This window comes from Malaclemys terrapin, chromosome 8 (assembly GCF_027887155.1).
Source record: "Malaclemys terrapin pileata isolate rMalTer1 chromosome 8, rMalTer1.hap1, whole genome shotgun sequence".
Lineage (NCBI taxonomy): Eukaryota > Metazoa > Chordata > Testudines > Emydidae > Malaclemys > Malaclemys terrapin.
In genome coordinates, this window is record NC_071512.1 from 88,822,082 (window position 1) to 88,846,850 (window position 24,769).

Below are 24,769 nucleotides of genomic sequence, written 5' to 3' on the forward strand. Positions count from 1 at the left end.
ATTAAAATATTTTTGAATAATTCCTAGTGCAACATGCAGTGGACACTTGTTTGTTCATATCACAGGATTATATGTTTGTTGTCTGAGATACACAGCTAAATAAAAGCTGTATATTATATTCTACTTTCAGGGATAACTTCTTCCATATCCAATTTGAGAAATGTGGTTGAATGGGAGTAGTCCGGTCACAAAAATCAAACAGGAAAATGTAATGTTGATCCATCAGACATGAAAGTAACTTCAAGCATTTTGTAGAAGAAATGAAAATATAAATCTGTAGTGATTTTTCTTTAAAATTTGCACTTCAATTTTTTTTCCAGTCGCCCCCACAATTCAGGAACTTAAATCCAGTGGTGTGATGCTAGGAGGTAATGGATTGATAAGATGTGAAAGTGCAGGAGTTCCTGCTCCAGTCTTTGAGTGGTACAAAGGAGAGAGAAAGTAAGTAACCTGCATGTATTTATTGTATACCAGTCTAATGCTGTTCTGCATATTATAAGCCTTGTGTTATAAAGAGAGGTATCAGTGGAGTTTGGTGTAGTACTAATGTTCAGTTGATTTACAGTAGGAAGATTATGATGAAGACATAAGAATGACAGGGCTTAACTTCTAAGTTTGGGTCCATTAAGGTGTAAAGCATTTAAAAGATGCAGTCAGTGTATCTTGTGGATAGCTATGGTTATCATGTTCCTGGTTTTAGATTGGGGACCTATTATTTTATCCCAATCCAGTCTCCAAAGCAGGGGTAAGCAACCTATGGCACGCGTGCCAAAGGCAGCACGCGAGCTGATTTTCAGTGGCACTCACACTGCCTGGGTCCTGGCCACCGGTCCGGGGGACTCTGCATTTTAATTTAATTTTAAATGAAGCTTCTTAAACATTTTGAAAACCTTATTTACTTTACATACAACAATAGTTTAGTTATATATTGTAGACTTATAGAAAGAGACCTTCTAAAAACGTTAAAATGTATTACTGGCACGCGAAACCTTAAATTAGAATGAATAAATGAAGACTCGGCACACCACTTCTCAAAGGTTGCCGACCCCCGCTCCAAAGTCTTTTCAATTTTTCCAGTGGACCTGTACTCACATGCAAACAGATCAGATCTTTCAGCACATCTGAGGAATACCTAATATATTTTAATGACACTGCATTGAACATTGCAGTGCTCCCTACTAAACCCAATGCCTGGGTATCAGACATAGTGCAGGAACCAAGTTGTGTGTGCAAATCAAAGTCACTGAAAGAAACAATCCCAGCAGCATGGGAACCCTGAGAATCCCTCCTCCCTACTCAGAAGGTGAGAAGGAAGGAACTAGTAGGACAAGGCATCATTACAACCTCTCTGGAGAATGAGGGATGGAAAGCCTCCTCTCTCTCACAGAAACCAAGTGAAACATTGGAAGAGACCTCTCCCAGCATTAGGATGAGATGAGAAAAGCCCAACATTCCCTTCAGCAATCAGAAGGGAAAGATTATTATGCACTGTTGTCAGATACTATAATAATGGAGGCTATATAAGTACCTAAGATGGATAGAAAAATTACAAAAAAATGGGAAATTTTTATTATCATGACAATAGCTACAGCCGATTTCTATTTTGAAAAAAAGGCTGTTCAACCAAAAGACTGGGGGGGACAAGTTCTGCCATTTGTGGTCTGAGGACAAAAGACTGGGGGGGGGGGGGGATAAGTTCTGCCATTTGTGGTCTGAGGAACAGATCCAACTTGTGTGAATTGCCATATCTCCACTGAAGTCAGTGGAGCTAGGATGCTTTATGCTAGCTGAGAATCTGGCCCAGGGTTTACTTTCTCTCATCTTGCATGCTGAAAATCAATAAAGTGTTTTTCTTATTTGTTTGTAGTCAGTTTGATTTGTAGGTGCTTAATGCTACCTCGTTTGAGTATCAGTCTCCTCCACCACATCTTTCTTTATTTAAAAACAACTGCTTTCATTGCAATATTTTTAATGTGAAAACTGTTTTACGGCTCTTAGGTTTATATAAAAGTTTATTTTTACAAAATTTAAATATTGGGGCAAATTTAAGTTGTCAGTGTTTAAGGCATATGCACAAGGGGACAAAGTGAATGTTCACTTTAGCTTTTGGAATTTCTGGATTGTTAAGTGCTTGCTTTCTCAACTTTAACTTCCCATTAATGCTGGGATTTAACATGGAATATTAATGGGCATTTTTCATAGAAAACAATTAGTCAGAACATTTCTGACTGGCCAGCTGCTCTTCTTGAGATTTGTTCTCCTATAGGAGTATTAGCTGTCCCCTTTGCTCCACAACTTCACAGAATGGTCCTGAATACCATACTCAGATGAGTTGCAAAGTGCTTTTTTAATGTGGTGCAACTGAGACTTAGCACTAACAGTAGCAGAAGATTATCTTCTTTGGAGGGAACCCCCTAAATCCTGCTCCCAAAGGTCCACACTTTGTCTCTTCCCCTTTATTATACAAAAAAACTACCATTATGTTCAAGAAGGATTTGTTGTTTTTTTTGTTGTTGTTTTTTTTTACAAGCAATGTTGCAGTACTGTTTGCGTACATTATAGAGTCTGGACTCAACTGGAGACTCCTGATTTGATGTCAGTAATATCCATTAAATGCATGGATCTGACTGATTCCCTTATTTTTATGTATGAACTCAGTTTCATGAGAGCAGTAAGACACAACAGGCAATGCATTTCAGGACAATAAAGTCATTGCTGTCTGCCTCTTGCTTCAGTTATAACATCACCTGAGGCTTATTTTAATCACCCAGAAATGCACAACCCTATTGTCTCTTATTGCTTAAGTATTTTTAGCATATGCTTATGTTAAGTCTAACGGTAAATAGTATTTTTGTTAAAATGTTGTTTATAGACACACTGCAGATACTGAACATTTGCAGAGATTCTAGTATTTTTGAACATTGCAGAACCTTCCCATTTGCAAGAAAGTCACTTTTTTTTTACTCCTACATTGCTGTGTTTCCCAATACTATCCCTACAAGTATCATCTCTGAAAGATGAAAAATCTATACAGTACTATGCTGGTAAAGCCAATTTCCTGCTGTAACGCACAACTGAGAAATGTCAATTTTCAAAGGCAGTTCAGGAAAAGACTATGCAGAGCGGTGAACAGATTATTTATTGGCGTGGCTAAAGTAACTTGCGGGAAATGTTAGGGCCCAATTCACTTCCTTCTGAAGTCAATGGAAACACTTCCATTCCTATAATGAGAACCGGATTGGACCCTAAATTAGTGCTGAGTAAATTTAAAAACAAAATTAAGTGTTGGGTTAGTTTGAAAAAGACAGAAGAATATCTGTATCTGAAATAACTATTATGACTGTTGAATTTACAAACTGTTCCATTCACTTGGATCTAAACACAATAAAAAGTTGCCTTGTAAGGCTCTAGGCACCCTGGCATCCATTCAGAATACAGTCCATAAAATAAGGGGGGGGGACAGTCACAACCCATCATTGCATAAAGCTAGTCAGCAAAATTAAAAAGTTGCAAAACAAATTGTACCCCATCAGTAAGTTCCACTCAAACCCCAACCCATCCACCCTTCATAAGCGTCTTTTCAGAAAGATGCTTCATGCTCTGAAGGTCAACAAATTCAAGCTAGTTTGGACCAAGGCGAGGAGTAAACCCCAGTGTAAAAATACCTTCACACAAAACATTTCATGCGAAATTCTGTCTTTAGTAAGCTAAGGGATCTCCAGTTCAAGTACCATATAAATCTCAGGTGTAGCATGTGGGACAGGGAGAAAAGCAGTCTCCATTTAGAGCTTCATCTGTCAATACCAATACCTGAAACTCCACCTGGAAGCCAGTAGTCAACCACTGCAGATCTCAGAGCACTGATGAATGTGCATATCATAAGATGTGAGATGCCATTTAATATACAGGACAACACATTCTGCAGTAACATTCATCTCCTGAATTAATTTAATTGGGCTGGAACCACCTGGAAAATACAGCTGGGTGAAATTTTTCAGACAAAACTTTTTTTTGGGGGGGAGAAAAAAATACAGATTGTGGGCAGTCAAAATTTTGCAAATTTGTTGCAAATTTGCTAATTGTTTCAGTTGGGGAAAAAAATAAAAAAAAATGTTGAAAATATTTTGTCTCAACATTTTCTAAATGAAATGTTTAGACTTAGATTCAAAACAATTTTGAATTTTTACTTCAATTTTACAAATTTTACTTCAACTTTATTTAATTTTTATAAGTTAAAAAAAATTGATAATGAAATTTAGTGTGTTAGGTTGAACAAAATGTTTTATTTTGCCAGAAACAATATTTATTTTATTTTTTCAGTTTACCAAAAAATTCAATTTTTTTTTCATTTCAGGTTCACCCGAAACAAAATATTTTTCTAATTTTTCATTTGGCCACTGAACTGCAAAATCAGCTATTCACACAGCTCTATTTGATAAGTTTTTCATGAGATTTCCTGTATTTGTACTTTAAACCCTGTCTAAAAACCCAGATGACAAAATTGCATAAAAATAGGGACTGAAGGGATTTGTGGAGGATTTATCAATATATTTCAGAATCTCAAAATAAGGTTTGGTTTGAGCTGGGCTTTGGAACAGGACACAGATTTTTGGGCACGGGTGGTGGAGTGGGATTTTATTTTATCCTACTGATCCATATTGATAATGAAATTTAGTGTTTTAGGTTGATCAAAATGTTTCATTTTGCCAGAAACAATATTTATTTTACTTTTTCAGTTTACCAAAAAATTCAATTTATTTTTCATTTCAGGTTCACCCGAAACAAAATATTTTTCTAATTTTTCATTTTGGCCACTGAACTGCAAAATCAACTATTCACACAGCTCTATTTGATACGTTTTTCACTTTGTCTACAGTACAGGGTTAAACCATTATGAGGGAGGCAGCCCAAAGTTCTTTAATCTAAAAATATTAATTCCATTAAAATTGATAAAGAAAACAAAACATACATTTCAAATAACCTAATAAAGACTAAAATCATGATAATGGTCTAATAGATTATAGTAACATTAATTGATTCAAATGTGAGACTAAAGACAAATACCCATTGGGGCTAATACTGATGCATGATCTTCTGTAATCTGTTTCTAGGTATAATATCTGGAATAAAAGTGAGATCTTATTGTACTGGAAGGCCTCAAGTGCAATATAGCAAGGTGAACAAAAAGATGATGTAGCTGCATTCTCTTAAAGTGCAGTTGCTCTCTGAAAAGTGACTGGTAAAAATGGCTAGAGTTTTTGTATTGACTAAGATACATTGTTGTAAGCAAAAATGACAGTGAACAGGTCTTGCATACACCACACAACACTGAGGAGTCAGGATCCTAAAAAGGAAGGCAGTAGAATATATACTTTCATTTTCATGGGAGGCACAGTGACATAGTAGACTCCTGGACTGGACCCAGGAGACATGGGTTCTGTTCCTGGCTCTGCCTCTGGCCTGCTGGATGACCTTGTGCAAGTCACTTTGACCTCTCTATGCATCAATTTCCCCATCTTTAAAGTGGATATAATGATAATGACCATTCTTTGTAAAGCCCTTTAAAATATACTGATGAAAAGTGTTATATAAAAGCTAGGTAGTATTATTATTATTTATTTAAAAATAAATGTTTCTAGCCTTATAGTTGCAAAGAAAACCTAAATTTGCACCGTGTTAACCAGTACAGTGCTGTTTTCCTGGTCTGCAGACAGACAGCTTCTGTGCCTTTATTGCTGCTCAAAGCTTTCTCAAACAGTGGCAGAGTGAAATTAATAAGACTTTGATCAATTTTAGTGTTGCTGTTCAGAAACCTGGAGAAAAGTAGTGAAACTGTCCCTGTCAGTTGCATGTGCTACTTCTTGAGAAAGTTATTAACCACCAGCACATACAAGCACTGGAGTTATTCCTTGGAGAGAATGACATGAAAAGGAGGATAAGGATACGGTAGGAGGAGACTCTTGAGTGGGAGGGCATTGGTGGTAGAGATGGAAAGCTCATTTTCCATTCCAGCAACTTAAGGGGAATGAAACTTCAGATTCCTCAGGCTCCTTTACTTGCTTGATACAAATGATGTAGACCCCAACAGAGCCTAGAGGCAGCACTCTGGTAGGAATCACAGATCTCCATCCCTTTCCCAGGAGCAGGAGAGCTGGGCTTATAGTCAGCTGGATATCAACCTAAAATAAGTGCTATATCTCAAACAGAAGTTATGGACTTGATACAGAAATTATTGGTGAAATTCCATGACCCACCCTAAATGACTCCCAGGGCCTAAAGGGGCACACTCTGCCTCCATTCCCCAATAGCAACAGCAGCCAGTTCCCCCTTCACATCCAAGGGACTGGTACGGTGGGATGAAAGGTTCAAGAGGAACTTGGGAGTGGTAAATAGAGTTAAGAGGTACAGGTAGGGGAAAACCACCCTTAGAGGACCCGGGAACTGAGGGCAACTGTGATCGCTGAGGGAGCTGTGATAGACGGAGAGGAATTTGGAGGTGGGAATAAGTCAGGGGGACAGGTTGGAGGTCACAGAAATTCAGGGGGGTGGGGAAATGAACAGGGACAGGGGAGTTCTGAGGCACAGAAGCTGGGAAAACAGAAGAACCTAAAAGAAATTAGGTGTGATAGGGAAGCTGAAGGTGGCAGAGGCTGAATACACAGAAATGGGACCCAGTGGACCAAACTGGAGGAAACACGGAGAGGGAGATGAGGAGAACAATGGGAGGCAAGACATTAGAAAGGATGATGGAGCAATAGAGATGAGGAGGAGTAGGAGGAAGCAGAGGCAGGAGGAGGGATGAGGAGTGAGTGTGGGAGGAAGAGTGAGGAGGATGAGTGAAAGCTGGGGTGATAGAAACCCGGGAGGACAAAGAGAATGAGCCAGAGCATTGCAAAGGCTGTGAGCATGGACAGTGAAGCTAGGAAGCATGAAGGTGGAGGCAGGCAAAGTCCAGCAACTATAAGGGCTAGTGGCATGAGGGAGAGAACATGGTGGAAGCAGATAAGAGGGGACAATGAGGAAGGGAGGAGATATTCAGCGATGGAATGAAGAATGAGGGAGGACAAAATAAGAGGGATTTTGTGGGGAAGAAGGAAAGAATAAAGGGAAAGGATGACTGTCTTAATAGGTTGATTAGGCCTCGGAGATTAAAAGCTCTAACCAAAATATGCTGCTGTCAACACCTGGGAAGCACAAAAGGCAATGTGGGCAGACATCTGGAGAGCTTGAGAGAGGCCAAAGCGGTTTGCAACACCAGAGTCAGTACTTGTAATGCAGATGGTCTTTGGTGTGATAGAATAGGACTTGTACTACTGGGAACCTCATGGGGGTAGGGCCTCATGGCTCTGTGTTGGAGGATCTTTCTCTCCTCTGACACAAACTTTGTGGACCAAAGATTTTCTCTTGTTTGACTTTTTTGGTTTTTTTTGGGGGGGGGGGGATTTAATATTGTTTTCATATCCTTCTGTTGTAGCTGCCATGATCACTGGCATCTGTTGGGTTTATACGAAAGCATAAAAGACTTTAACGCTTACATTTGGCAGATCTGACCACTGGATTGGGCAATGTAAAACCCAATGCAAGACCCTTCCTGCAAAGCTTTCTATTAGCTTCTTTGCTGCTGATCACTAGAGCAGTGAAAATGGTCTTTGCGGCACCAAAGTACTATTTAGCACTGAAATTTTGAAAGACATACTAGATATATGATGCAACACTGCATGTAAGTTTGGCATTACGTACATGGCACACTGTTCAACAGCTAAGTGGTAAGTTTTTGAGGAGCCCAGAACTGCAAAGCAGTAGCGTCACAGTTTTTCTGTGGGTGGTGGAGGAAAAGAAGGAAAAGAAAGTTGTAATTTCAGAAGGCAAATAGCCATTTACAGTAATATATATTTTGCCTTTCACGAGTCTGGAGGTAAAAATGGATTTTGTTACTATTCTTCTTACCCACAAAACCAAATTTTCAATCCTCTGTTTTTTCTTCAAGTAAGTTATCTTAGTTTGTTCCTGACCTTACAGTGCCCACAAGGCAGTACGTAGCCACTGGAATTTGATATATTCTTTTTCAGTGTATGGTTTAGCCAATACACTCAGCCAACAGATATAAAAAACAGTACAGAACTCTTAGTGTGTTGACTTACACTGAGAATATAAAGTACACACTGCAATGAAAATCTAATTTATATGCAGGAAAGTATAGTGATTAAATGAAAACTAGAAGCGTTAATGAAATGCAGTAAAATATTCAATAATCAATATGCAGATGTACTATTAATAATGATAGATTTGCATTTTGAGGCAGAATATTAAAAGATTGCATCCCTCTCCTGGATTTACAATTCTCTGCTTCCATATATCAAAATTAAAGAGTAACTTGTTTATATAAGCCAAAATTCTGCTTTTAATATGAAATATAAGCAATACTCTGAGTAATCAAGCATAGCTGGTTATTTTCATCATATATCTAACTCTTGTGTCTGACTTGGTTCGATGCAGCTTGTGCATTCTTCCCTACCATGATAAATGATAAAAACTGAGATTTTCCTCTCAACTCAGGTAAAGTCCCATGGCTGCCCCTCAACTCCAGGATTTTTCTGGGCCGTTTAAAAAACCTTGATATTAAATAATATTTGCTATCTCTTATCCGTACAGGTGCTTATCATTACAGTGTCTGCTTTTTACATAGGATGAATTATGTATCCCTTATCTTTGGTGAATCTAGAGAGTGGAAAGACTCAAAAATTGATGTTCATTTGCCTGGAAACACTGTTCCCCTTCTAACTTGGTTAATATATCTTTCTCCTATGTGGTAGCCATGGTTGTGGAATGACCATAAATTCAAGTAGTTGCTCATCTAGACACCTGGTTTGTGTTTAGAGAAACAACTACACAACCAATGAGGAGGATCTTGAAAAAGTTCCATGCAAAAGCTTTCCTGTAAAGCAAAGAGAGATGCAGAGTAAAGATAGGAATAATACTGTTTCCCTTTTCCTAATAAAATCCCTTGTTTGGCGTTAGGAATAAGTAACTCTTTCTGCACTTCTTTACCATTTTTGCGTGACAGGGACTAGTTGGAAGCGTGGGACTCTCCAGCAAAGCCAAAACAAAAAAATGTGGGAGAAGTAATCCTTATTTTGAGCCTTATTATAGGGGGCACTTTGCCCTTCATCTCAGGAGCTGGAAACTTTCTCAAAGCAGGCGAATCCTCACCTGGAAAGATGCAAACTGGCTGCTTTCTGTTTTCTTTGTGCTGCAGGACAAAGGAAAGTAGAGCAGTGCTCAGCACTTCAAAGTTGCCACTCAGGCTGGAGGACCCCTCTCCATAGGCTTCAGAGACCTATCTTCAACTTGAGCGATGTCTATGCATCTAATTGTAGTGTGGTAGTGTGAGCCCTGCAAACCAAGACCATCAACCTGATCTGGGAAGCTCGCTTCCACAGGCTGTGTAGATGCCGTTGTGACCACACTATGATAATTGGATGACTTTGCTTTATACTTTGTTAGCACTAATGGCTCAATTTTCAGACTTGGCACTTAAATTTATCACAACACTACTTTACTTGGACACTCAGTTATATATTTTAAACAGTTATGTGCCAATTTGAATATCCAAGTACAGGATTTCACCTTCCTATTAAGGTGCCAAGATTTAAAAGCTGGGCTTTCTATTGTCATACTATATGGTTTGTGATATAGGGCAGTGGTAGTTAGATGAAAGTGAGCATTACATCGTATTATTGTCCGTAGACTGTAGAACGAATTGGCAGGAAATTGTATCAATGTAATACTATCCAGTTATTGCTTTGCCAGTGCTCCCCAGCTCTGCCATTATGTTAGCTTTATTCCACTGGCTAGTTCCCCGCTGTTAGCTCCTGGTAGCAGTCAGGCATCATAAGCAAATAAAGAAAATGCAAACATGATTGCTTCAGGCATATGATTTACAGAAGATTTTCCTTTTGCCTTCTAGACTGATCAATGGTAAACATGGAATTACTATTAAAAACTATAGTACAAGATCACTTCTCACTGTCACCAATGTAACAGAGGAGCATTTCGGCAACTACACATGTGTCGCTGCCAACAAGCTGGGGGTGACCAATGCCAGCCTGCCTCTCAACCGTAAGTAACATGGATGTATGGCAAAATGTTCATAATTGTGTTTGTTTCTCTACAGTTGTGGATGGAAAAGTATAAGAATTCAGCATGCTTGTTTTGGTTTTTTTCCACAGGGAGTGTGAATACCATAGCATACGTTCCTTAATAACTGCAAATACACAAATCTAACTACTCACTTTCTGAAAATAATACATTGAGCTTTAGAAAGCCCTTTATTTGGGGGATGGAGAGAAGCTTTAAGTGAATCCAAAAGCACCACATGTTTAGTGGCGGGGGATTGCTACTACACATGATGCTAAACTTGGTTTCTGTCTCTTTTTCACTATTCTGATGGAGTAGAATCTGTTGTCTTCTCATGCTTTCTCCTTGAGATGTCCAAGAAATATTCAAAACTTTACATACTGGAGATGCAAAAATCCAAGGTCTTATTGCAAGTATGAAATTAGCATGACAAAATCCATCTCCATGGAATACCAATAATGCATGCCGAAGATTTTACTGTGAACAAAACAAGAAAACTTTCCAGTCTGTTCAAGGAAGTAATACCTGAATATGCACAGCCAGGGATTACACTCAGGGAGGTGAACTGTCTCATAGCTCTAGCCTACAGATTTTATTCTGACACATTTTTCCCCATCTACAGACCAGTTCTCATAAATTCCTCAGAAAACCTGTCTGAAATTGAGATTGAATCTTTCTGAAAAGCCAAGAGTGGTTGTGATGGACAAAGCAGAGTAGCTTGGTGATTAACACCCAATTTCTTTTGCATAGAATGAGTCTCAAATATCCTATTTCAATTATCTTCTACTTTTAGAGTTAAGGCCTTTATCTGTGGTTGCAGTACTTCTGTAGTTGATCTGTGACATCTGTGACAGCGATATCTGGAGATATGTATTGTCTATCAGGTGAATTATGTGTATTATGAGCCCCAGTGCCTCCTGCTGGGCAGAAGCCCCAACTCCCTGACCCCCAGGGCTAAAGATCCGAGACTAGGCAACTCCCCAGGTCTAAAGCCACGAGGCCTCCCAGCCTGCAGCTGAAGCCTGGAGCCCCGAATGAGGGCGTGGGTGGCACAGGGGCTCCAGGAAATAATCCCTGGAGAATTTAAGCCCTGATATTTTACTTGTATTATTTAAAGCAGAAGAAAAGAGTCTGAATCATCATAGAGTAGTATGAAGCCTATTTATATTGCTTCAACAGGGAGAATATATTTAATGTTTGAGATGTCATTAACCAAATGAGAAAATGGTTACAAATGTTTTTAAGCTAAAATACAAGACACCCCATACTATACACCCCATCCTCCCAAAACAATAGCATTCCACATGAGAGTTTAGAGTAAATGTAAGTAGTAGAGCTTCCCCTAAATTTCCAAACAAATTGGATAAAATGTGGCATACTTTTATTGATACGAACATACCTGAATTTTGCGGGAAAGCTCATTTACTTGTACAGCTGTTGTTATTGTGTCTATTAAAGACATATGGCTAAATCCTAAAATATGTTTAATCTCTGCTCAGTGCAAATGAGGAGCAAAGATGACTAGAGGCCACCTTTACACACCCAGCTCATTTCTGGTGAAATTTAGCCTTTGAATTGCTCTAAGTTGCATTGCCCATTACTAGCAAACAGGTTGTTCTGCTGGCCAAGGATTACTAGTGTACAGAAGCATCTGGCTCTGTCCCTTAAGCCTGGGTTGGTGGGAAGAGGATGTTGTAAAGCCAACTACAACAGCTCTGTCCCACATGGGGATTTACACTACATCAAGGAATCTCCAGCTGTTAAACCATCTTTCCACGTGATTTGCACTGCTGGAGCAGCACAAACAGAAGAAGAATCTGGTGAGGATCAGGTCCATAGTGCATTCCATACTGTTTGGATGTCATCAAAATTTGTATGGGACCAGAATTTGGGCAGGTGAAAGTCAGGAAAGTGAAAATAGGCAAATGAAAATTTTAACAAATTTTTATGAAATTTGTATCTGTAAAGAAATTCTGCCCCCTTGATAACCTCTAGTTCGGGGAGAAGCCAGAGTCAGTTCAGGGAATGAAACAGTAGTGTGTAGTTTCCTTCACTCCCCAGTTCATGTGCAGGAGCAAGTTCAGGTGTTGCAGAAGCCAATTCAGATGGGTGGAGGCGTAATGAGGGAAGAGAGATGTATCACATCATGTGTGGGAGCCTGTCCTTGGAGATGCAGGGTGGTATGAACCCTTCCTATGCTTGAAAACTAGTTCACTTGAAGTAACAGCTGGTTTGGGAGGCAGCTCAGAGGTCAGCCAAAGTCTGTGTGCCAGAAGCAACAGAATAGAACGGAGAGCTGGAAAATACTATCATGGTTCTATTATGATGATAGTAGATACAGCCTGGGCATCTTTGGGCTGGTCCACACTAACCCCCCACTTCCAACTAAGATACGCAACTTCAGCTACGTGAATAACGTAGCTGAAGTCGAAGTACCTTAGTTCGAACTTACCGCGGGTCTAGACGCGGCAGGCAGGCTCCCCCGTCAACTGCGCGTACTCCTCTCGCAGAGCAGGAGTACCGGCGTCACTGGCGAGCACTTCCGGGATCGATTCCAGATCGATTGCTTACCGCCAGACCCGGAGGTAAGTATAGACGTACCCTTTGTGAAGCACTCAGAGAGATGTAAGGATTGACAAGGATATATAAAGTGCAAAGTATTATTATTGTTGTTAATAACAGAAATTTTGCATCATAAAAGATAATGGCAGATCTGAAGTGGAACAGAATAACAGAAAATAATGGAACATGGGTCTGATCCTGCATTTCATGTTGTAGAATATGATAGTCACATTTGCACTGTGAACGTCATTGAGAGTTTTGAGTGTGCAAGTAATACAGGATGAGGTACTTTATAATATTTTGTTGTATTATATTAATGTTACACAAATCAAGTTATGGCTTGTCAGGAGTTAATGAACTGCACAAGAATAAGGAATTCAGGATTTTTGAGTATCAGAGGGGTAGCCATGTTAGTCTGGATCTGTAAAAAGCAACAAAGAGTCCTGTGGCACCTTATAGACTAACAGATGTATTGGAGCATAAGCTTTCGTGGGTGAATACCCACTTCGTCAGATGCATGTAGTGGAAATTTCCAGAGGCAGGTATAAATATGTAGGCAAGAATCAGTCTAAAGATAATGAGGTTAGTTCAATCAGGGAGGATGAGGCCCTCTTCTAGCAATTGAGGTGTGAACACCAAGGGAGGAGAAACTGCTTTTGTAGTTGGCTAGCCATTCACAGTCTTTGTTTAATCCTGAGCTGATGGTGTCAAATTTGCAAATGAACTAAGCTCAGCAGTTTCTCTTTAAAGTCTGGTCCTGAAGTTTTTTTGCTGCAGGAGGCTACTTTAAATCTGCTATTTTGTGTCCAGGGAGGTTGAAGTGTTCTCCTACAGGTTTTTGTATATTGCCATTCCTAATATCTGACCTGTGTCCATTTATTCTTTTACGTAGGGACTGTCCAGTTTGGCCGATGTACATAGCAGAGGGGCGTTGCTGGCACATGATGGCGTATATTACATTGGTGGAAGTGCAGGTGAATGAACCGGTGATGTTGTGGCTGATCTGATTAGGTCCTGTAATGGCGTCGCTGGTGTAGATATGTGGGCAGAGTTGGCATTGAGGTTTGTTGCATGGATTGGTTTCTGAGTTAGAGTTACTATGGTGCAGTGTGTGGTTGCTGGTGAGAATATGCTTAAGGTTGGTGGGTTGTCTGTGGGCGGGTTGTCTGTCATCAATGTAGCATAGGTAGAGAAGGGGCGTGAGTGGACGAGAGCTGAGGAAGCATTGTTCCAGGTCAGCCATAAAAAGGTTGGCATATTGTGGGACCATGTGGGTGCCCATAGCAGTGCCACTGGTCTGGAGGTATATATTGTCACTAAATTTGAAATAATTGTGCGTGAGGATAAAGTCACAGAGCTCAGCAACCAGTTGTGCTGTGGCATCATCAGGGATACTGTTCCTGACAGCTTGTATTCCCTCTGTGTGTGATATGTTTGTGTAGAGAGCCTCTACATCCATGGTGGCTAGGATGGTGTTTTCTGGAAGATCACCAATGCATTGTCGTTTTCTCAGGAAATCAGTGGTGTCACAGAGATAGCTGGGAGTGCTGGTGGCATAGGGTCTGAGTAGAGAGTCCACATATCCGGACAGTCCTTCAGTGGGAGTGCCAATTCCAGAGATGATGGGGCATCCAGGATTTCCAGGTTTGTGGATCTTGGGTAGTAGATAGAATAACCCCGGTTGGGGCTCTAAGGGCATGTTGATTTGTTCCTGTGTGGTGTAGGGAGTGTCTTGAGTAGATGGTGCAGTTTCTTAGTGTATTCCTCAGTGGGATCTGAGGACAGTGGCCTGTAGAATTTGGTATTGGAGAGTTGTCTGGCAGCCTCCTTATGGCAGTCAGACCTGTTCATGATGACAATAGCACCTCCTTTATCAGCCTCTTTGATTATAATGTCAGGGTTGTTTCTGAAGCTGTGGATGGCATTGCGTTCTGCACAACTTAGGTTATGAGGCAAGTGATGTTGTTTTTCCACAATTTCTGCCTGTGCACATCAGCAGAAGCATTCTATGTATAGGTCCAGACTGTCATTTCGACCCTCAGGAGGAGTCCAGGTGGAGTAGTTCTTCTTGTGCTGTTGGTGGGAGGGTATCTGTGTATCAATGCACTGTTCAGTGTTATCTTGAAAGTATTCTTTGAGTCGGAGATGGCGAAAGTAGGCTTCCAGATCACTGCAGAAGTGTATCATGTTCGTGGGGGCAGTGGGGCAAAAAGAGAGTCCCCGAGATAGGACAGACTCTTCTGCTGGATTGAATGTATAGCTGGATAAATTTACAATATTGCTGGGTGAGTTAGGGGTACCATTGTTGTGGCCCCATGTGGCAGGTAGGATTTTAGACAGCTTACAGTCCTTTTTCCTTTGTAGAGAGGTGGAGTGTGTAATGTAGATCTCCTGTCTTATTTTAGTAAAGTCCGTGTGTGTGGAAGGTTGGTTATTTATGAAAGTCTCTAGGTTGGAGAGCTCTTTTTTGATGTTTTCCTGTTTGCTGTATAGGATTTTTGAGATTGTTCCTGTGACATGATTTGCAGAGTCCCAGGAACCAGGAAGAGAGATTCTCATGCAAAACTCCTTGAGTAGTGATTCAATTAAGTATTTGATTCTATGCTTATATGACAGAGAGAGTTTTCTCTCTAAAAGATACAGTTTGGTTTGGTGAAAGTCAGAGATATAGCAATGTGTAACACCATAATCTGCAAACCATTGTTCAAGAGGGTTTTTTTTCAGTTAACAGTAAAGAGTTATTTGACGATGAAACATATCAGTTGCAGGGATAAACATAATCTGATGGCAACATTGCCTAAAATATTTTACAAATTAGTCTTTGATGTCTTATTTAAATGTATATTAATAAAAATGAAGAGTGAATGCATTAGTATGTTACAAAATGAGCCATTGAGTGGTTAGACTAGTGTTATTAGAAAAGCTGCCAATAATTACTGAGATTGCAAAGCCCCTGTTGGATGTACTTCTGAGTTCTTCTACAGAACCACAGTCAGTGTACGAAGACAAATGATTTTATCAGGATTCTGTCACAAAGCCCTTCTGTAGTACAAAAGCAGCAAATATTGAGTGCAAAAGACTACACACCTCTGCTATTAGGTATTGGCAAATTGCCCAATGTCTCTGAGTAATTGCTAATTGGATGCTTCTATGTATGCATTTTTAAAAGGAACTTCTTTTAAATAAGGCAGTAGAAAGCCTGCATTTTCTTCATCTGCAGATTCATATATAGTAGGTACATGACATCTCAGTTATCAAGAGCCAGTACCCCTTTCTTAGGGGAGGGGTGGTCAGACCTTTGCTGTATTCTCTTGTATCTCGGCAGCAAAGTATTCTTTAAATGGGTTCAAATTAAGGCTATTAAGAAATACAAGAATACTTAACATAGGATTACTAGCAAGGAGAGCATGAGTATCAGTGATGTGTACATTCGGGCTTAAGCCAGCAGAGAGGCAGGAAGTGGGGACAGCTGAATTATAAGGTACAGAATCTCTTCATGTGGTCTAGGCAGCTGGTTTGGAAGGAGAGAGTGATCAGGCCACAAGTGGGTGTCTGGGTTAAGAGAGTTACATAACTATGGAATAGTAATGCAAACTGGGTGGGAGGAGTAGAGAGGGAAACCCCTGCCTGAGGCAGTTGTTTTCTAAGCCGGGGAAAGGTATCCCAGATACTATTGTGAGCAGAAGAAACTGGTCAGGATCATTTACAGGAAGTGGGAAGCTGGGAAATAAATGAGAACAGATTTGCATGTGAATCTGACTTTTTGGGGGTTCATCCAGATATTCCAGCTTCTGTGGATATTTTGAGCTTTGCCACATCACTAATTGAAGAACACGATGGGTTCTGAAAGTGTAAGATCTAGTTATTAAAAATCAATCAGCATTCTATTCTATAATTCTATGAATAAAGTGAACTTTGCAGAAAAAAAACACAGAGACCCAGTGGTTCCAATAAATTAATAATGAATGGCAGTTTGCTAATTATTCATGGCTAAATCCTTGGTATATTCCAGATATGTGCTTTTCTAAATGTATAAAGAAAACACAGAAATACGAGTACATTAACTGAATGGTCCTCCCAAGGCATCAGTTTAGTGTGTGCGCTGATTGGATGGTCCCATCCTGCCATCTATGGGCCCTATTCATCAAATATTTTGCACCATTTAAGCAGATTTTCCACAGAATTTGAGCACTTAAAAAGAGGAAGAAAGCAGGCTTTTCTGTGAGTGAAGTGGATTTTATGATTCATTAAACCCATTTTCTCAAGGGAACAAGTATTGTTATGATATGTACCCAGGATAAAAGGTTCCATTTACAGAGGAAGAAGGCAGGGAGTTGGTGGAGAAAGGAATAGTCCTTGTTTAAATATGCAGAGTCTTCTTCTAAATTAACACAGTTTTAAATAAAAACAGAAAGCATTTTCCTGAAAACAAATTTGTGAAACTGCCCTGTGGGTCTAACTTTAACTCTAGCCACTAATACAGGTTTTACACAAATACTTACTCTGCTGTTCCACAAAAAACAAGTAGTCACAATATTTACTGCTAAAACATATATCTCCTACAGTATTATGCTCTGCAGTTCACTGACTGGAAATGTGAGGTGAGATACCTGTATGTGTGACATAATATATACAGATGGTTGGTTGGTTGATTTTACAAATAAGGGACTCATGTATTTTATGGTTAATATAGTCAGGTATATTTTTTCTGTTTTTAATTAGTAATGGGAGAAAGAGTATGGAAAGGTTTGGGTATCTCAAACAGAAGAACGTTCAGTGAACCTGTAGTGTGGGACATTAATTTTACTGCCTACACCAGTATTCCACCCACCCATTAATGTTTTGGTGTCACTTAAGAAGAAAAAGCTGCTTCCTGTGAGATCTCATTCACCAAAAGAAAACCTCACAGCCTTAATGCCAGCAGCTGACTTCTCAACCATCCTCCTCCTCAGAGGAGTGAGAGGATGAAGGGCGCACTCTGTCCTCTTCTTCAGCAAACAATTCTGTGGCGCCACTGCTAGTCCCACCATACGGATGACCTTAAAAGTGATCAAGAACTCTTAGAGAGGCTGGCTTAGATGTTGGACTTCAAATTTTATTTGCTTCAAGGAAAGTTTTATTGTTTGTGCTACATTGTTCAGATGAGGCACCCTAGCCTAATGGCCCCCTCAGAAAATAAGAGGATTTTTGAGTTAGAAGGGGTCTGTAGTTAAATCCAGCCTCCATGTCAGCTGCATCCTGTAGGTATCAAGTCTTATAGAAGAGATTTGAGAGCTGCCTCAGAGAGGTCTTGACAGTTTGGATTACCTTTTTGACAGCCAGAAAAAGAATATAGAAGAAATTAGACCTTCCAGGGTAGAATCCATATGTATCAGCTATGCTGCAAATGAGGATAGCTAATTACCAAATGCACTAATAAGACGTATTCCTTCATCAGAAACTGTTTGTCTCCTCTTCTGGGCCAGTTTCCTGAGAAAAACTAAAAAGATGCTACGGCTCACGTTGTTGAAGGACATTGGGTGACTTGTCCCCAAGCAAAACATGACTTGTGACTTATGATTCTAGTGCCACTGCAACCTGGTGCATCTCAACAGCCATCCCTGTGTGCCAGTCCTTGTGGCTACGCTCTTCTGGAGTCACAGGGGAGATTAGATTGCAAGAGAATACTTGTCCTTTGGAAATCCCATTCTGTTTAGAGGCAGAACAGAGAACTCTTTGCGTAAACCATGCCTGCTGGGGGTGGTGCTCTGTCCCCCTCTAGTGGCACCTAGACTAGAGGTTAATGAATCTGCTACAAGCTTGATTAAGAGCTATGTGGCTTTTAGCTCATGCAGTAGAGGCTCATGCATTTAACTTTAGAAGTCCCAGGTTCAATCCCACCCGTTGATGTCCGGGGTCTGTCAGCATTACATTTGCACACTCTAAAAGACCATAAAACCGCCTTCAAATGATTGGCCCTTTATACAGCACTGGCAAAGGAGCCTCCCTCAGCCTTTGAGTTCCAGTACCATGGGCTCTTTTATGCCATGCTCTAGCCAAAGACCCTGCCTTCTCTCCTGAGAAACTGCATTCCTGGCATAGACCACATTGGCTCAGAGATTCAGTGAGATTCCAGCACTAACAGGTGTTCTACATTATGTGCTGTTACTGTGGATACATTGATCGTTAATTCTCACCCTACATTCTCTCTAAAATGATTCTGATTTCCAATTAAATCAATCTGTCAATTTGCCTGGTTTTTCCCCCTCAGGCCTACCCAGGGAGGTTAGGTTACATTGATAGGAAGGATTTGAGTTGCTATCTGAATAGAACTATGCTATTCCACAGATCAGACAGATTATTTGTATAGTACAGGTCAATCCATTTCTATTCAAGGTATCAAAGTGGATCAGACTCTTGTTATGATATAGTAGGGATTCCATTATCATAAGGGCTCATTCCACCAGTTCTAAGGCAGCCTCTAAGTATATCTCAGAAATGTCTCTGTGATAGAGATGTGCAAGACTCTGGATTTCTGTTCATACCTTCATGCAGCATTGCTCCTTGGGCTTAGCCTGTAGAGCAGACATTCGCTTTGTGAGAATAGTTCTGTAACATTTGTTTAAGAAACTCCTTAGATCCATCTCTTTAGGTCTGAGACTATCTGTCAGTCAACTGCAGCATGGATCCATGTAAACAGTGCTCAAGGAAAAAAGGATAGTTACAACAATAATTGTGATTTTCTTTGAGATGTTTTCCTGTATGGCCTCCTGCCATCTTTTCCCACTATTTAAGTTTTATCACAGATTCTTGAATTAGTGGGAGGAATTAAGTGGCCATTGGATCTGCTCTCCCCCACCCTCATTTTTAATGAGAGCAACAGGCAGATCATTCAGGCAATCATCTTGAACCCTAGTAACTGTGCTAAGTAACCATAATCGTATCTGTTTATTATTGTGCAAAGTATTTGTAGTAATCCCCATCCTATGTATCATCTGTGCATAGAATGGGGACTACGGCCAATACTTTAGCCAAATGCAAAAATATAAATGGTACCTTTTTAAGAGCTTCACTGTAGAGGAGAAATTGTCTGTTGCTGTGCCCTATTAAACAACTACCACGTAACTACCCAGATACTACTTCCTGTAAGTGGTGGATTAAATGATCCATTCATATTTGTTACTTGCGTCAATCTTTTGGCATGAGAGAGAAATCCTTGAAGTAATAGTAATAGTAATAATGATTATAAAATGTGAATCATCATGAACAGCTGCAGGAAAAAGGTTACTGGTTACATTGGGAAGAGGAGGTACTGGATAGCAGGATGCGTGTGCAATGTGACAGTATATTCTGTGCTAATTTAATTTCTGCAGCAAAAGTGTACTACTGTACTCTGTTGAAAAATCATCCAACTGTGAACTTATGGTTACTGCGACATGCTTATAATCTTGTCTCAAACATTCCTACGTGCCATTAAGCACCAGCCCATGCCCTTAATTTATGTTTGTTGATTAGATTGTGCCCCAATTCCCACATAAAAATTCACACCCAAACGATATTTTTAATAAATTAAGCTCCATGCCTGCAATGTAAAAAAAGAATATTATATATTTAAGTTTAAAATTAAGTCTTTGTGATCTCCACATAACATTTAGTAATACGTGTATTGCACAGTTACATTTACTATGCATGATTTGTGTACCACTGACCTCTACTGGAATGTCAAACATGCATAGGTGTGTATAGTGGACATCATTAAACAGAAGACATTTATGGCACTATCCACCATCTTCTAAATAGAAAATACTGGGCCATTTTATTCTTTACTTTTTTATGCCGCATTGGGAAAATTTTACTCTCCAAAGTGAGTAATTTGATATATGAGTAAAATATCTTTGTTTGTACCATCATTGTCAATACTATATTATGGTAAGAATCGGTGTGCAGAATTTCTCTTTGGTCTGGTACATTTTCATGACATTTTGTAATTTACACAGTGCACATTGCGTATTCACCTCCAGCCTTTTGTAAAGATCTAATACTACTACAGATAATGGAGATAATACTCTGTTTTTAATCCCAAAGTCCTGCTATATATAGTTTTCAGTTCATCATTAGTAACCTTGAATTTGTTACGATACATTACATATGCAATTATATATCTGTAGTAAATCTATAGCTAGACGTGACTGTGGCTATAGCCAGGGCCGGCTCCAGGCACCAGCGAAGGAAGCAGGTGCTTGGGACGGCCAATGGAAAGGGGCGGCACGTCTGGGTCTTCGGCAGCAATTTGGCGGCAGGTCCCTCAGTCCCTCTCGGAGGGAAGGACCCGCCGCCGAATTGCCGCCAAAGAGCTTGGGGCAGCAAAAAAGCTGGAGTCGGCCCTAGCTATAGCTATCTATAAACACACAGTATGACACACCTGTGCTACAGGGAGGTAATCATAATTGTTGTATTGCCATATAATTAATCTCTGCAGCAGATTGTGTGGCATACATCAAATATGTAATGATCCACTTAACACATCCCCTACCTGTATACTGTCCATGGAATGACTGACTGCAAATTGGATTTTGAGTATAGTCTGAGAGAAATTCCTTAATTTGAACGTGTATTTGAGCTGCACAGAACCATATACAGACTGAACATTTAGCACCTTATGCATTATTCATCCACATAGATTAGACAGTACCCACCAGGGTGTAAAAGGCAGAAACAAGTTAGCTTCACATCATGATGTGTACGCATGCTGGTGCTCTCCATAATGCCACTGCTAATGGCCTAAAAGCTGCTGCTGTCACCACCCCCTCACCTCTGGCTTACACTCCATATGCATAAGCAATGAGCAAAGTGACACACTCTTGAAGATCACATCATGTCTTTCAACCTCTGAATAAAGCTTTGTTAGTCTAGTTGTGTGGAGATTTGGGTTTGATCCATGACAGTTTTTTGGTCTCTTTTTTTCTGCCCAGGATAATTATTTGATACTATAATATTTTATTGATATAATGAAAGCTGTATTAAGTCACCTGCTAACTATGTTTGCCTGTTTAATCTGGCAGTAAAATCTGAGTCCCTATTAGGATTTATCGCTATTAAGCTCATTGTGTATGTGGCCAACTGCTATATCATCCAAGAACATAGCAATCCCATGAGTAGCTACTATTAATAGGTTTCAATTATTTAAAATATTGTTGTTTGAAATCATGCACAGTTTATCACAGGCTGCATAGAAATTCAGTGAGAATTTTTACAGGCTGTTTTATCATTAAACTCTACGTTATTTTCTTTATTGACTGATAAATTGTAGTTTAATGTGTTTGGCTTTGTGGCAGGTTCCCACTAAGTTTTAGCTGAATATCACCACTAGCCTAACCTTTTTGTCATCTCTGCAAAGAAATGTGCTCTCCAGGGAAATCTTCTTTATGTTCAGAGTTTCAGTTCTGTTGGTCAATAACTTACAAAGAGGCATTCGACCTTCTTGTTTTACTATTTCATTTCGCAAAGCACTAACCCTAAAAACAAATCAGACTGAAATCTGACTGCTCTTCTGTGTTATGTTGGGTCTGAGTTGGAGGGTCTGCGAAATTTGTTTTCAAATTCCTGCAGGCATTAGGAGCTCAATGCAAAGCTCAGTGAGGTCAGTGGAAAGACTCCTATTGATTTCAGTAGGCTTTGGGTCAGACCCAAAAAGCTGCGAGGTACATAGGCTCCTGCAGAGACAAAGCACTGGATTGCAAACCAGTATGATGTAGCTAAATCTTTCATTTGAAATGTACCCCTACTGCTGCTGCCTTGTTCTTTCCAAAGAAAATCCCATGGGGTACACATATCCCATCTAGAGATTTTCCTGCCCAGTCCTGTTGTTCTGGTTCCTGTGAGAAGGGAGGCCAGGGATCTTCTCTTCTCCTTGTGGGAAGTAGGTGGTGGAGAGTCTAGTAATGGGGTGGGGAATTTCTTTCAAAGCATGTGATGTATGCAGACACATTTTGTGAACTAAATGTTTTTAAATAATTTGTGACACTTCTGCTTTTGATTGCCAACTGCTTGGAGCACAGCACTTCGCACACCCCTTGATATTGTAAACTGGATGCAGATACAATTCAGTTGAATGCAGGATGTCATGAAACCCTGAACAGTTGAGCAAGGCACTTTATCTTCGAGGCTAATAATAATAATTCTGTGTCTTATGTTTACATAGAGCCTTTCATTTCAAAAGAATACAAAGTGCTTCATAAACTTAACTGACTGCTTTAAAAATTCTACACAGGAATCCCTTCTGACGCCAGTGAAATTCAGTCACTTGTGGGATGGAATGTCCCAACTGATTAAGGGCCTCTTCAGAGCCCATTGAAGTGAATGGGAATCTTTTAATTTACTTCACGGGGCTTTGGATCATGCTCTAAGAGAGTACAACACTGCACAAAAAGTAAGGCCTCATCCTGCACTTATTCCTGCATGTACTCATGTTGATTACAATGTAGGCTATGCATGAGAGTAAGCATTGCTTATGGGAATAAGGGTTAGTGCTTTCAGGTTCTGAGGTAGTTAATGAAGATGGTTGCAGTTCATTATTTTATTAGATCCTGCTAGGCACTTCACAAACAAATAGAAAAGATAAGATCCTTACTGTACCCAAAGAGCTTAGAGTTGACTTATTAGCCCAGGCACAACAAGTGAGAGCAACAAAAAACATAGTGGGGAGATGAGGCAAAGGTTACAAAACTAAGGACATGAGGTTACTTAAATGTATAGATTGTGACTGAAATTTTCAAAGCTGCCAAGAGATTTGGATACCCTGGGAGCCTTGGCTTTGAGGCAATACATCTGGCAGGCTGCCCCAGAGTCAGGAAGCCCGGGTTGCTGAAGAGCAACGAGGTTGGGAGCCAAGGTTTCCAGACTCCCTGTAAGCCTGCCAGGTGGGCTGCCTTGGAGCTGAGGATGCTAGAAGCCCTGGGAAGCTGGGCTCCCACTGCTCCCAGGCTCTTCAGTCCCTGCTTCCCATCAGTCAGCCAAGCAGGTTGCTGAGGCGTTGGGAGCTTGCAATCCCAGTCCCCAGCAGCCTGCCAGGTGAGCTTTCCGGAAGATGCGGAAGCCAGTTTCTGTTAGCATTTCATCAGAACTGGCACATTTTCATGGAATATTTCAATTTTTCATGAATCTGCATTTTCTGGTGGAAAAACGTTGCATTGGAAAATTTCTGACCAGCTCTATGTGCATACTAATGTATAGAAAAGTTAATTGGGTTTCCTATTTCACCTTTCTCATGATGCAGCAACAAGCAGACAATCAATAAAATTGTAAGGCAACAAATGTTAAACTGATACCAGGAATTTTTTCCTTAAAAAAGCCCATATAATATGTGGAATACATTGTCACAAGATATTACTGCCTAATAGGATCAAAAGAGATGGAGGGATTTATATCCATAATGGAACATCCACAGTTTCATTGAATAGGATAAAACAAATGGTCATCTCTTCTGCTTGCATAAATAATGTAGATCTGTAGGGATCTGTCTTAGAACTTTCAGAAGGCATATGAACCCTCATTGCTCAGGTAATTAGTCAGCCACTGACTAATGACAGTTCAGAAGTAATTCCTCCTATGCCCAGTTTATTCTATAGCTGGGATTTCTTGCACTTTATTCTGGAGTATATGGCAGTGTCAGAGACAGAGCGAGATGGACCACTGGTCTAATCGATATGGTTATTCCTATATTTCTTCCTTTAGGTCAGAAGGAGTTTTAAGATCCCAGGATTGTACCTGTATGAAAATATTGTATTTAGATTTCATCAAGGCTGTAAGATCCTGGGGCATTTACCTTTTCTTATGTCGTTTCTTAAATTGCATATTTATAACCAGATCTGACAGCTCATTCCCAGTCTGTATACTGAATGAATCCCAATGAAATGATGTAATATAGGGACATCTATGGAATTTGCTTATTGCTAAGTGCAGTCATGCCAACTATTCTTCTATTTAAAAAATGAAACTGTAGGTGAAGCTTACCAATATGTACTTGACTAGATGTACATGATGTCCACATTTTCCTCACTTTACTCACTAAGGCTAGGTCTACATTGGGCGG

At 40.0% G+C, this 24,769-nt stretch overlaps 1 protein-coding gene across 3 annotated transcripts in view; it reads left to right on the forward strand.

The window, feature by feature from the left end:
• Positions 1-24,769, forward strand: part of NEGR1 (neuronal growth regulator 1) — a 739,102-nt gene that overhangs the window by 485,306 nt on the left and 229,027 nt on the right. For all 3 annotated transcript variants that reach the window (XM_054037808.1, XM_054037810.1, XM_054037807.1), the window contains exons 5-6: positions 321-441; positions 9,968-10,119. In XM_054037808.1, the coding sequence (XP_053893783.1) occupies positions 321-441; positions 9,968-10,119 (273 nt within the window). The remainder of the gene's footprint in view (positions 1-320; positions 442-9,967; positions 10,120-24,769) is intronic.